General features: G+C 41.2%; 1 protein-coding gene across 1 annotated transcript; it reads right to left on the bottom strand.

Annotated features, from left to right (window-relative positions):
* Window positions 1–3,115: 3,115 nt before the first annotated feature.
* Window positions 3,116–6,168, bottom strand: LOC309503600 (G2/M phase-specific E3 ubiquitin-protein ligase-like). Its single transcript, XM_082176342.1, has 5 exons — window positions 6,026–6,168; window positions 4,742–5,009; window positions 4,475–4,629; window positions 3,623–3,861; window positions 3,116–3,532 (listed from the first exon to the last, which is right to left on the bottom strand). Exons 1-5 carry the CDS (start codon window positions 6,064–6,066, stop codon window positions 3,282–3,284), a joined length of 954 nt encoding a protein of 317 aa, XP_082032468.1. The 5' UTR covers window positions 6,067–6,168; the 3' UTR covers window positions 3,116–3,281.
* Between the last annotated feature and the right edge of the window lie 7,286 nt (window positions 6,169–13,454).

Consider the following 13,454-nt stretch of genomic DNA (forward strand, 5'->3'; position numbering starts at 1 on the left):
TACATACATTATCAACGTGTATTTTAGGCTATTTTCTCAACAAATCCTTTTACATTTACCGCCCGGTATATGCAAAACAAGAATGAAAAATAAGTGAATACATAAAATAGTGCCATTCATTAGGCCACAAACAACAGAACATTTTTAAAATATTAAATATTGGTTTCAGGCTGGAAACGATGCAGAGAAGTTTTGAATGGGCAAGAGGGAGGCTGATCATTGTGCCGGCAGCGGATTGGTTACTCCGTGACATAGCGGAATATATTGCAGAAGTAAACGCACGTAGGCAGCATGAACAACAAGGTACAACATTACAAATCTTTGCATTATTATTTAACAGAATGTCTTTGAATATAGCCTACAATAAATTATTACAAATCTACATGTACTGATATAATATTTGTTTATGTAAGCTAAGTAGTTATGGGTATTAACGTTAACTAGCATTCATTATTTATTTATTTATTTATTTTTGTAGTAAAACTTGTAGTAAAGATCACTAGTCTACATAGTGGACGGACATGGTTATTAAATTAACTGTTCTGACAATGATATTCTTACCACAGATGACATGCTTACAATGACATTCTTACCATTTTAAATACATTACATTTTAAATTTAACGGAAAACATTGTATTCCCTTAATATTGTGTTTCTAGATAAACCTCTCTTTGTGACTTGTAAAACTTGATCCGATTACAATTTTTTATCCTTGTTATTATTGTTGCAGCCAGTTCCAGTTATCAGGCTCCACTTACTTGTAGTGGAGGTAAAGGAGCACCCCATTACAGCATCACTAGAGAGCAACTTTCTTTTCTGACCTCGTGTGGTTTTTCTCTTCGTTCGATAGCTGAGATTCTGCAAGTGTCTTTGGCTACAGTCAAACGACGCATAAAGTAAGTTGCATCAAGATGTAGGCAAATTTCTTTTTAAACTATTTGATGCGCATGAAGTGAGCATTGTATTTACATTTGCATTTAACTTGTGCATTCCCTTTCAATTCATGCATTCCCTGGGTATCAAACTTGCATTTATATAGCGCCATGCTCTACTATTTGAGCTACAAGAACATGTTTAGCATTATCTTGATAATAAACAATAGTTATGTTTGAATTGTTTGTTTCAGGAAGTTCAATTTGAATCAGTCTGTGACATATTCTGATGTAACTGATGATGCCCTCGATGACATGATCAAAGATATTGTGGCTGGGAATGACCAGCTTGGGTCTGAGGCTGTCAGGGCACAGTTAAGAGCAGGTGGAGTACGGGTGCAAAGAGACAGAGTGAGAAGGAGTTTAGTGTGAATCAACCCCAGTGCTGCAGCTCTAAGAGCAATGTCACAAAGACCACAGAGGCGACTGTACAATGTAGCTGGACCAAACTCCCTTTGGCACCTTGATGGCAACCACAAATTGATAAGGTAGATATACACGTTACAGGGCTATGGTTTTTTGTATTATACGTTACATTTAATAAAGTGTATAAATTATTAAAAAGTATTCATAAACTTCCCATTATGAAAATATTTGGAAGATGTACTGTAATGTATATTCTTTTTGTTCTTAACGTCTTGTATTATAACAGTGTTTCTCTATGTTTTAGATGGAGAATTGTCATTCATGGAGGTATAGATGGCTACAGTCGCCTCATAGTCTTTCTCCGTGCCTCAAACAACAACCGCAGCAGCACTGTAATGGATTGCTTTTTGAATGCTGTGGCCAGATATGGAGTGCCTTCCAGGGTCAGAACAGATCATGGAGGTGAAAATAATGATGTCTGTGTGATGATGAACATTTTCAGGGGCTCAGACAGAGGCAGTGCTATCAGAGGCAGGAGCACTCATAACCAGCGGATTGAGAGGCTCTGGGGTGACATGTGGCGGGGATTGACTAATGTTTATTATAACCTCTTCCACTTCCTTGAGAGTGAAGGTATAGTGGACATAGACAATGAAATGCATCTCTGGGCTCTTCACTATGTCTACTTACCACGGATTAACAGGGACTTGACTGCATTCATTCAACAATGGAACAACCATGCGCTGAGAACTGAAAGACATCAGACCCCAATACAGATTTTTGTCCGAGGCTGCCTGGGACAACAAGGACAAAGAACCACAGCGATGCAAGAAATCTTTGGCAGAACAGCTGGGCCAGCAGATGAAATTGTTGTTCAAGGACCATCTGAACAAGAAGAAACGACATCAATGCGGGGGGCACCAAATGTTGACTGGCCAGACAGAGTAGCAGTACCACAGAATCACTACTCTGTGAATAACGCAACCTTGGAGCAACTTGCTGCACAATTTAATCCACTTGGTGGAGCACAAGCAGAACTTGGATTAGACATCATTCGCAATGTTTTGTCTTTTTTGACATCTTTAAATCAATCGTAAGAAAAGGACGAGTTCATCCCAATATAGAAATTATGACTACATGTTATGGTTGACTTTCATTAAATGGACAAAACATAGAGCTAACCTTTTAAGTTTGATCAGAGTATGGTCCATTATACATTATTGCTTTCATCTTCTATTTTATGTAATGACACCAAAAACACTGTGTCCAAAACATCCACAACCTTTTTTTTGTGTGTGTGAAATTTGGTCACCGTTTTACATTTCTATGGACCCAAATAATTGCTGCTTGCGGCTATGACTTTAATAGTCATGTGCCTCAATGTTAAAGTCTTCTGAAATAAAATTGTCCAGTTCCCACACCAAGTGTTTTGTGATTTACTTATTCTTTGACTATCAAATACATTTAGATCTTGCCCCAAAATGTTTTCCAGAACTGTTATAAAAAAAAAGTAAAGATTCAGATGTTTGCAAAACATTAGTCAAGTTTTTATTGAATGAACATAAACATTGATTTGTTCTGTATTGTAAAACAATAACACCAGAATAAAATATTTTACAAAATGTATAATGTTTCTCTAAATCTTAATGTTTCACAATAATTAATGGATTAGTTCACTTTCAAAAAAATGTTTGCTGATAATTTACTCACCCCGATGACATCCAAGGTATCCATGTATTTCTTTCTTCAGTCGAAAAGAAATTAAGGTTTTTGAGGAAAACATTCCAGGCTTTTTCTACACAGAATGGACTTTAATGGAAACCAACTGTGTAGAAAAAGCCTGGAATGTTTTCCTCAAAAACCTTCAATTTCTTTTCGACTGAAGAAAGAAATACATGGATATCTTGGATGACATTAGGGTGAGTAAATTATCAGCAAACATTTTTTTTTTAAAGTGAACTAATCCTTTAAGAAGGTGACGCTTATACCTTCCCAAATCCGAGAGATCCTTTTATTGCAAGGAACATTAATTCCTTGAAATCCTCTTCTTCTGACACACCTCTTGGTAGGTAGAGAGTCAGGGCACAGGTTGAAGCATAAGGAATTCTTCTGGTTGGCTCCTCTTGGTCATAAAACTCCACTTTGCACTTTTGCTGAAACCCCAGTGGAGGGACAGAATCTGCTGCAGTTACAAACACTAGGACATCCTCAAAGGATATGCCCACATCTTCTTCTGTTTAAGTTTGCAAAACAGAAAATGTAAAAGACAAAAAGCTAAATCTAATTGCATAACAAAACAGTGTGCAGTTAAAGAAACACTTACCTTGAATCGACATTAGCCAGCATTCCCACAGGAAGATAGTCTCCTCCTCAAGGTCTCGCCTGTTGCTCCCTGGTGAACTCCAGACAATGTCGAAGAGGTCTCTGACTTCATTTCTTGTTAGGGCACCTCTTGTGTTGGTAAACAAGGGGAGGAACGCTTTCCAATTATTAAGCACTACCTCCCACAACCGGCCACAGGAGTTCAGCCCAGAAGTGAACTGCTGGATAATACTTGCCACTCTGAACAGAAAAAAAGGTAATAATAAGACTTAAAAATCACTGTTGTCAAGGCACCTAATATTTATACAATACAAAGAGTCAAAGCAGCATCTCAGTAAAAAACCTGATACCTTTAAATATTGAAAAATGTGATGACCCTGATCTTAATAGGAGACCAGAGATAACCATATATTTTGTGTGTTAAACATTGACTGGTGAACACCTAAATTCATTAGTCATGAACCGAAATCGAATCAACTTTTCTCACGGATAGTGATGAAGCAGACAGGTGAGTAACATAATACTGAAGTTTATTTTCAACAGAAGCATGGAAATCAGCAGATGTAAATGGTGAGTTGAACACAGTGAAGATAGATGAATGGAACTTAGCTGATGAATAACAGTATTGTCCTTTACAGATGGTTATCTCCCCCCCAACCCCCCCACAAACTACGCCCCTGGATGGATGGATTTAATGACTTGACATATGTATGTATGGAACAACATGTCCACTCTAAATATGGACATTTCTTTACAATGGCAGAGACACAACATAGTACACCTTATTAGGATATTTTTAGGAGACATTTTTGAGACAGCTGAAAGTTAAAGTAAATGTTATATATTTATTTACCTATGGTAGATGAAGTGGGTCACTAACTGCCCATAAATTGTGGGCAGATCACTCATGGAGGCTGTGAAAATATTGGGTACCCCACAGTCGCAAATCCAGTCCCCCAGGGAGTTTTTAAGCTCCGTCAGCTCCTCTGGAGTGCTGCACCTAACAACCTAAAATCATAGAAAAACATGTGGACTTGAAATATATTAGTTACTGAATACATTGTTCTCCTTAAATGAGCACATAACTACATTATGTGGGATGTAAAATTAGTTTAGTTACCTTTGCCAGCTTTTCTGCGAGGTCATTTTCCAGAAAGTTATTAAGATCAAATGTGGTGAGATCTGGTTTCTGGCCACACATGATCATAAAAAGCTCCTTGTTAATGGACTTTATGCCTGGTCCATTGTGAAGAATGGACCAGGCCATTAGTCTTCCTGCTGTATATAATTTATTTTCAGCTAGAGCCTTTTGATCATAGCTGAATAGAAGCTGTCCAGGTTTGCCCTCAAAAATTCCAAGATTGCTTTGGAGCTCAATCATGAGGAGTCTAATAAAAAAAAATAAAACAATGTCACAAAAGTCTGTAAATTTTGAAACAATCATAAATCCTTAACATTTCGTGATAAGTTTGCGTTGGTAGGAGAAATGTTAATTAATTATCTAATAAATGTATAGAATTTAGGGGTGTAACAATATATGTTTTCAGAGTTTTAGTGTCAGTACTACATTAAACTACTATATAATGTTGATTATAATGTATAATAATGTGATAGAGGAATATTTGTGGGTCCTGATAATGTTAAGCATATTTGTCTCAAATAATTCAGTATTTTCAGCTTCAGAATCATGAATATTTTATAAATTATTCTGGTGTCACCATTGTCCTTGGGTTACAAGCACCAAGTCCAAGCCTATTCATTTAAACCCACAATGTAATATCAAAATGATCATTTTAATAAACAGTACATTTTTTGTTTACCTTTTTTCATATGTCTTTGGAGAATCGCAATAATATTGTATCGTGAGTTCAGTATCGTGATATGTATCGAATCATGAAATGAGGGTTTCATTAACACCCCTAATAGAATTGTATTAAATTAAAACATTTGATTAAATCATGTACCTATTAAATTAATATCACTGTATTCAAGATATAGGAAAAACTAGATATTTCAAAAGCACCTGAGCTGAAAGTGTTCCTGTAGCTCAATTGGTATTGCATTGCATTATCAGCACAACGGTTCAATTGGGTTAAATTCCCAGGTAACACACAAACTGATACAAATGTAGAAATTGAACTACAAATCAAGTTTAATCCAATAATCAAACGTCACAGCTGCCAAAGGGGCATGTCTAACTGTCACATATACTGACATTATTATGTCATTATAAATTTATATTAATTTATTGCTGCCTATTTAATGTTGTTTAATGCATTTACGGCAAGAACAAGTAAGGACTTGTTCTGATATTGTCCAGAAACACACTTTGAAACCTAGACATTTTCAAACTTTTGAAGGTCACTTTAGACATTACTGTATATACGTGTAATACCTAATGTACCTGAAAAATTCTCTCCTTGGACCTCCATAGTCCTCAGCCATTTCTCCCACAAACTCAATATTGGGAGTTTTGTGCCACTCAAAGTACCCTCTTGACAGGGCCACACATGCACTCTTTAAAATGTTTTTGCATCTTGCTATAACAGTTATGTGGGAATAGAAGTCCAGGTTGTCCTCACGAAGCTCCTGTAAAATTGCTGGTAGCTCTCTGTCAAGCTGAAAATACAAATAAATAAAAATTCACCAACATTAAATTGGATAAAAATAAATTTTCAGTTGAAAATAAATAAATAATAATAATAATAATACTTGATAATACATCTATAAATAAACTAGTGCAAAATGCCTGTGCAAAATCAGTTTTTGTGTGTGTTTTTAGTAATTTTGTTTGAGTGCTCATTGTTACAATTACACAATTATCCATCGGACTAATGGTTCGAGAGATATACGCTTAACAGATAGACATACAGATAAACACAGACAGACAGACAGACAGACAGACAGAGACAGACAGACAGACAGAGACAGACAGACAGAGACAGACAGACAGACAGACAGACAGACAGACAGACAGAGACAGACAGACAGACAGAGACAGACAGACATAAAGAGAGATTACAGGAATGTCTGTTAACCACATATTTCTCTAACAGTTAGTCCGATGGATTTCAAACTTGGCAGGGGTCTTGCTAGGTTTATTTGGATTAGAAATGCAAAATATAGTGTTAAATATATCGGTAAAATAAGCACACACTGGCTTTTGCCGGTCTAGCCGCTGGCAGTGGCCATTCCCCCTCTCACACTGCAGCCACCATCCAAAGACATGCAGATTAGGAGAATAGGCTCTATGCACGAACGCTGAATCTCAACCAGCGTATTTACTTCCGCATAGCACGTTCTATAGCAAAGTGTACTAGCAGCAAAACTTTAGGCTTCCGACGCAGCACTGGATGTAACTGGGCGAGGTGAGACAAAACGCGGAAGCGATCGTGCATAGAGCCTATTGCAGTCACTAAATTGACTTCAGGTGTGTAAGTGTGAATATGTGTGAGTGTTAGATTGAAGGATAGATGGATAGATATACATACGATTTGACTATTACTCCTGACCGGAGAAGCCAGGGTTACTTCTTCAATGTCAGATCCTGATGAGTCTATATAGAAGTCCTCTCTAATTGTTACAAAATAGGTACAAAATTGAAAAATATATTTATAATTAGCATATTTTACACAACATTTTAACAATTTAGAAAATAAAATACATCTTCAGAATTTCTGCAATACATAAAACACATGTCTTGAAATGGCATCTTGCATTTAAAAACACTTATAATCATGAAACTAGCATGAAGATCATAATGGCTGGGGTGTACTTACACTGGGATTGTGTTGGCGTGGGCTGCATGGCTGCCACCTGTGGAGGTGTGGGCTGCATGGCTGCCACCTGTGGAGGTGTGGGCTGCATGGCTGCCATCTGTGGAGGTGTGGGCTGCATGGCTGCCATCTGTGGAGGTGTGGGCTGCATGGCTGCCACCTGTGGAGGTGTGGGCTGCATGGCTGCCATCTGTGGAGGTGTGGGCTGCATGGCTGGCACCTGTGTTGGCGTGGGCTGCATGGCTGCCATCTGTGGAGGTGTGGGCTGCATGGCTGGCACCTGTGTTGGCGTGGGCTGCATGGCTGGCACCTGTGGAGGTGTGGGCTGCATGGCTGGCACCTGTGTTGGCGTGGGCTGCATGGCTGGCACCTGTGGAGGTGTGGGCTGCATGGCTGCCACCTGTGGAGGTGTGGGCTGCATGGCTGGCACCTGTGTTGGCGTGGGCTGCATGGCTGGCACCTGTGGAGGTGTGGGCTGCATGGCTGGCACCTGTGTTGGCGTGGGCTGCATGGCTGGCACCTGTGGAGGTGTGGGCTGCATGGCTGCCATCTGTGGAGGTGTGGGCTGCATGGCTGGCACCTGTGTTGGCGTGGGCTGCATGGCTGGCACCTGTGGAGGTGTGGGCTGCATGGCTGGCACCTGTGTTGGCGTGGGCTGCATGGCTGGCACCTGTGGAGGTGTGGGCTGCATGGCTGGCACCTGTGGAGGTGTGGGCTGCATGGCTGGCACCTGTGTTGGCGTGGGCTGCATGGCTGGCACCTGTGGAGGTGTGGGCTGCATGGCTGGCACCTGGCATGGGCTGCATGGCTGGCACCTGTGGAGGTGTGGGCTGCATGGCTGCCATCTGTGGAGGTGTGGGCTGCATGGCTGGCACCTGTGTTGGCGTGGGCTGCATGGCTGGCACCTGTGTTGGCGTGGGCTGCATGGCTGGCACCTGTGGAGGTGTGGGCTGCATGGCTGCCATCTGTGGAGGTGTGGGCTGCATGGCTGGCACCTGTGTTGGCGTGGGCTGCATGGCTGGCACCTGTGGAGGTGTGGGCTGCATGGCTGCCATCTGTGGAGGCGTGGGCTGCATGGCTGGCACCTGTGTTGGCGTGGGCTGCATGGCTGGCACCTGTGGAGGTGTGGGCTGCATGGCTGCCATCTGTGGAGGCGTGGGCTGCATGGCTGGCACCTGTGGAGGCGTGGGCTGCATGGCTGGCACCTGTGGAGGTGTGGGCTGCATGGCTGGCACCTGTGGAGGTGTGGGCTGCATGGCTGGCACCTGTGTTGGCGTGGGCTGCATGGCTGGCACCTGTGGAGGTGTGGGCTGCATAGCTGCCATCTGTGGAGGTGTGGGCTGCATGGCTGGCACCTGTGTTGGCGTGGGCTGCATGGCTGGCACCTGTGGAGGCGTGGGCTGCATGGCTGGCACCTGTGTTGGCGTGGGCTGCATGGCTGGCACCTGTGGAGGCGTGGGCTGCATGGCTGGCACCTGTGGAGGTGTGGGCTGCATGGCTGCCATCTGTGGAGGCGTGGGCTGCATGGCTGGCACCTGTGTTGGCGTGGGCTGCATGGCTGGCACCTGTGGAGGCGTGGGCTGCATGGCTGGCACCTGTGGAGGTGTGGGCTGCATGGCTGCCATCTGTGGAGGTGTGGGCTGCATGGCTGGCACCTGTGTTGGCGTGGGCTGCATGGCTGGCACCTGTGTTGGCGTGGGCTGCATGGCTGGCACCTGTGGAGGTGTGGGCTGCATGGCTGCCATCTGTGGAGGTGTGGGCTGCATGGCTGGCACCTGTGTTGGCGTGGGCTGCATGGCTGGCACCTGTGGAGGTGTGGGCTGCATGGCTGCCATCTGTGGAGGCGTGGGCTGCATGGCTGGCACCTGTGTTGGCGTGGGCTGCATGGCTGGCACCTGTGGAGGTGTGGGCTGCATGGCTGGCACCTGTGTTGGCGTGGGCTGCATGGCTGGCACCTGTGGAGGTGTGGGCTGCATGGCTGCCATCTGTGGAGGTGTGGGCTGCATGGCTGGCACCTGTGTTGGCGTGGGCTGCATGGCTGGCACCTGTGGAGGCGTGGGCTGCATGGCTGGCACCTGTGTTGGCGTGGGCTGCATGGCTGGCACCTGTGGAGGTGTGGGCTGCATGGCTGCCATCTGTGGAGGCGTGGGCTGCATGGCTGGCACCTGTGTTGGCGTGGGCTGCATGGCTGGCACCTGTGGAGGCGTGGGCTGCATGGCTGGCACCTGTGTTGGCGTGGGCTGCATGGCTGGCACCTGTGGAGGTGTGGGCTGCATGGCTGCCATCTGTGGAGGTGTGGGCTGCATGGCTGCCATCTGTGGAGGTGTGGGCTGCATGGCTGGCACCTGTGTTGGCGTGGGCTGCATGGCTGGCACCTGTGGAGGCGTGGGCTGCATGGGCTGCAATTACTGGAAAAATCATACAGACATAATGATATACATTGACAGAGGAGAGAGTAAAAGTGAAGGATTTTTTGTATATTTTTGTGCTTAAATGAAGATTCCAAACTTGCTGACTATCCTATAAGTGTTTGTCACACAAGTTTCATCTCATGACACAGATTTAACAAGCAAAGGCCTATGGGAAACTACAACCATACTTTGAATATTTTTAGTATTGTACTGAATATTTTACTCACCTTCAGACGAATATAAAGGGCAGATCTCCCCAATGCATTAGTTGAATGAATCTGATTAGGACTCAAACTTTCTAACTGCAAAGGGATGATCTGCCTTTGGCTATTAACTTTACATAGTTCAAAATCATCTGTAAGATCAGGAAATTGAACTCTCAGGGCCTGTTTAAATTCTTCCTCATCTGCATCTCGGCGCACAACCACACGACAGGGTGGAGTGGCATCTGGAAGTATATTAAAAAAAATCACCTTTCATTTCAAAAAGCATGAAATAAAAATATTAATAAGAAATTAATAATAATAAAAAAGGTATTCACATATGTGAACTCACCTCTGTGTGATCTATAATGAGTAATGGTTGGACTTTTTAGCACAGAAACTTTGAAAGTTAATTGTCTAGGCCTGGTTATTTGTCTTACTCTGGACCTTCTCTGACGGATCGGCCCACCACTTGTATTCCTGAACATCTGAAACCTTTATAAAAAACAATATATTAGTCATCATTGTGTTTTCTAGGGGCTGTTTTTTATCTTCTTAAATAGGGCCCAAGCCATGAATGGGTGAAGGCCCTATTGTTTTCCTAAGGAATATTCTTTATTTATTATTTACGACTTCTCAGGGACTTAAGAGTGTGTGTGCCATGTTGTGCAAAAGTTTGATTTTGATAATACTATGTAGCAGGGCCGTGCACAGACATTTTGAGGGGCAGTGGCTTAAACCAAAAAAGGGGGCACTATAAGGAGTTTGAATGAGGCAGTATCATCTTAATACAGAAAATTAAAAACAACTCTTTTAAATGGGCAATAAGATTACAATTAGGATTTAGTGCAAAATCAAGTTATGTTGTTATAATTACTCTTCCAATTAAATAATTCAATGTCAATGCCAGTTTAACTGTCTGATGCTCAGTGGGCTCTCACTCTGCCTCATCCTATGGAAGTAGTATAGACATTTCATTTAATATTATACAGTTAAAGTATAAATTGAAATGATATACAGGTTACAACAGTTATAAAGTCACACCGGGGTAAAATGCGCATTTGACTTAATTCTCTTTTATACTACTCGATGGCACAAATTCTGCTCAGCACTTTTTTTCATTAACGCTTTTGATGATGGACTTGGAAATTTGGCTGATCATTGACTTGATCAAAGTTGATTCTGTGCTAATTTAATCTACTATTTTATATATTTTTAAAAATGTTTTAGACTTATGTAGCAATTTAAATACAAAGATCTCAAGAATCTTGTTTCTGTATTTTTAAAATGAAAATTATGACAGATAGCCTATATTTATTGAACAAACATTTATCATTTAATTTATCAAAATAACTCAAATTGTTATAAACTTTGCTAAAGTGATTGGTTTGAACAAGTATCAACTTAGACATTATTAAAAGCATATTAATTTAGCTTAAGTATTTTTATCAATACTGTGTGTCTTACCGTGCTGGTTTTACTATGGAGGTATTTTTGGTGCAAAACTACTGAACGCCTGTGACAGTGGAATGTGTAGTTGTAGAGAATAGCCACACATGTGTATCAGTAAATTTGAAGTCACAGAGAGAACTGTTTTAAGAGTTGCAAACTTGTAGACTTTTTTTTATCTTCCACAAACACAACACAACAGTTACACCTTCTCAAATTCTTCATTGCAGGTGCACAAATCCTATTCTACAAATCACAAATTAAGAAACTCATACGCTCACATGTTTGCTACAGTTGCTGCAGTGAATATGGTGCAAAACGCATTTACACCCCGCATCAAGAAATGTGAAGTCACGGAGAAATTTTGCTCATCTGCAAATCAGTATGTGAATTCATCCAATGAGAGTTGCACACTTGTAGAATATTTTCTCACAAATGTCTTGTATATTTTTCTAGCACAAACACAAGTACATAACCACAGCTGCTTGAATCTGCTGCCACGAATCGAGAGCGGGTTAAGTGTTTTTTGTTTCTCATTTACAGTAACCTAGTTGTATCAAATGTAATTTATCCACTTTTGTCCATACAATTTTGTTTAATCCAAATTGTACGTATGTATTAAAGCAACACATTCATGGTTGAGTTTGGTCTTACATGATTTGGCTTATTTAAAAGAACAAGAATTTAAGAACAATCACACCAGGATATATTATATATATTTTAAAAAGTGTTAGCCCACAGATACATTTGTGAAGGTTTATTTAATTTATTGCAATCAACAAATGATAATAATTAGTAAAAGCCACAGTTTTAAAGCTTCGCAAGGTGCAATTTATACGGTGAGTTGAAGTTTGCTGTAGCTACTGTATATAGGCCTACACGAAGTGAATGCCAGCAATCATTCAGTTAGTGACGAATTAATAAAAACATTATGAGTTTAACAAAACGATACACAATTGTAGTTTAAGTTCGCGCTGAAACTATATTTACCTTTTTTGAAATAATCCATTAAACCTGCTGAGAAACGAGGAGCGTGAACTAGAATGAGCAGTTCCACGCGCATGCCCGGGAAACTCATGAATATTCATGTAGGCTCCGCCCACTGCCTCTACAGATGCACAACTCACTTTTGCCCCACATTTCACGGTGCACTTGGTGCAAAAGGGAGAGCGCGCGAAACTTGTCACTTGAAAGCTAAAAACAGTGTTTGAGATTGGTCGCAGTAGATTCAAGCAGCTGTAGTTATGTACTTGTGTTTGTGCTAGAAAAATATACAAGACATTTGTGAGAAAATATTCTACAAGTGTGCAACTCTCATTGGATGAATTCACATACTGATTTGCAGATGAGCAACATTTCTCCGTGACTTCACATTTCTTGATGCGGGGTGTAAATGCGTTTTGCACCATATTCACTGCAGCAACTGTAGCAAACATGTGAGCGTATGAGTTTCTTAATTTGTGATTTGTAGAATAGGATTTGTGCACCTGCAATGAAGAATTTGAGAAGGTGTAACTGTTGTGTTGTGTTTGTGGAAGATAAAAAAAAGTCTACAAGTTTGCAACTCTTAAAACATTTCTCTCTGTGACTTCAAATTTACTGATACACATGTGTGGCTATTCTCTACAACTACACATTCCACTGTCACAGGCGTTCAGTAGTTTTGCACCAAAAATACCTCCATATTTTACCCCGTGTGTACCTCCTTGCCACCTCATACATTAATAAGATTTTTAAACAAACCACCTTTCTGATTTATTTTCACACAAAATCTGTTGCTCCATAAATTTTCCAACATATTGTTCTGCAATCATACACTGGGAGTAGTGAAAATTAGAATTCTTATTCAATCAAATTATTTAACCTGATCTAATCTAATATAAATAACACTAATAAATAAATCACGAATAAATAAATAACATTTTCTATTGTTTGCAGATTTTGTAGACAAAAAAACAATGCTTTCACAAAATTAGAAGAACAGAGTGAGAAAG

This window comes from Leuciscus leuciscus (genome assembly GCF_965113295.1).
Source record: "Leuciscus leuciscus genome assembly, chromosome: 7".
NCBI classification, from domain to species: Eukaryota; Metazoa; Chordata; class Actinopteri; order Cypriniformes; family Leuciscidae; genus Leuciscus; species Leuciscus leuciscus.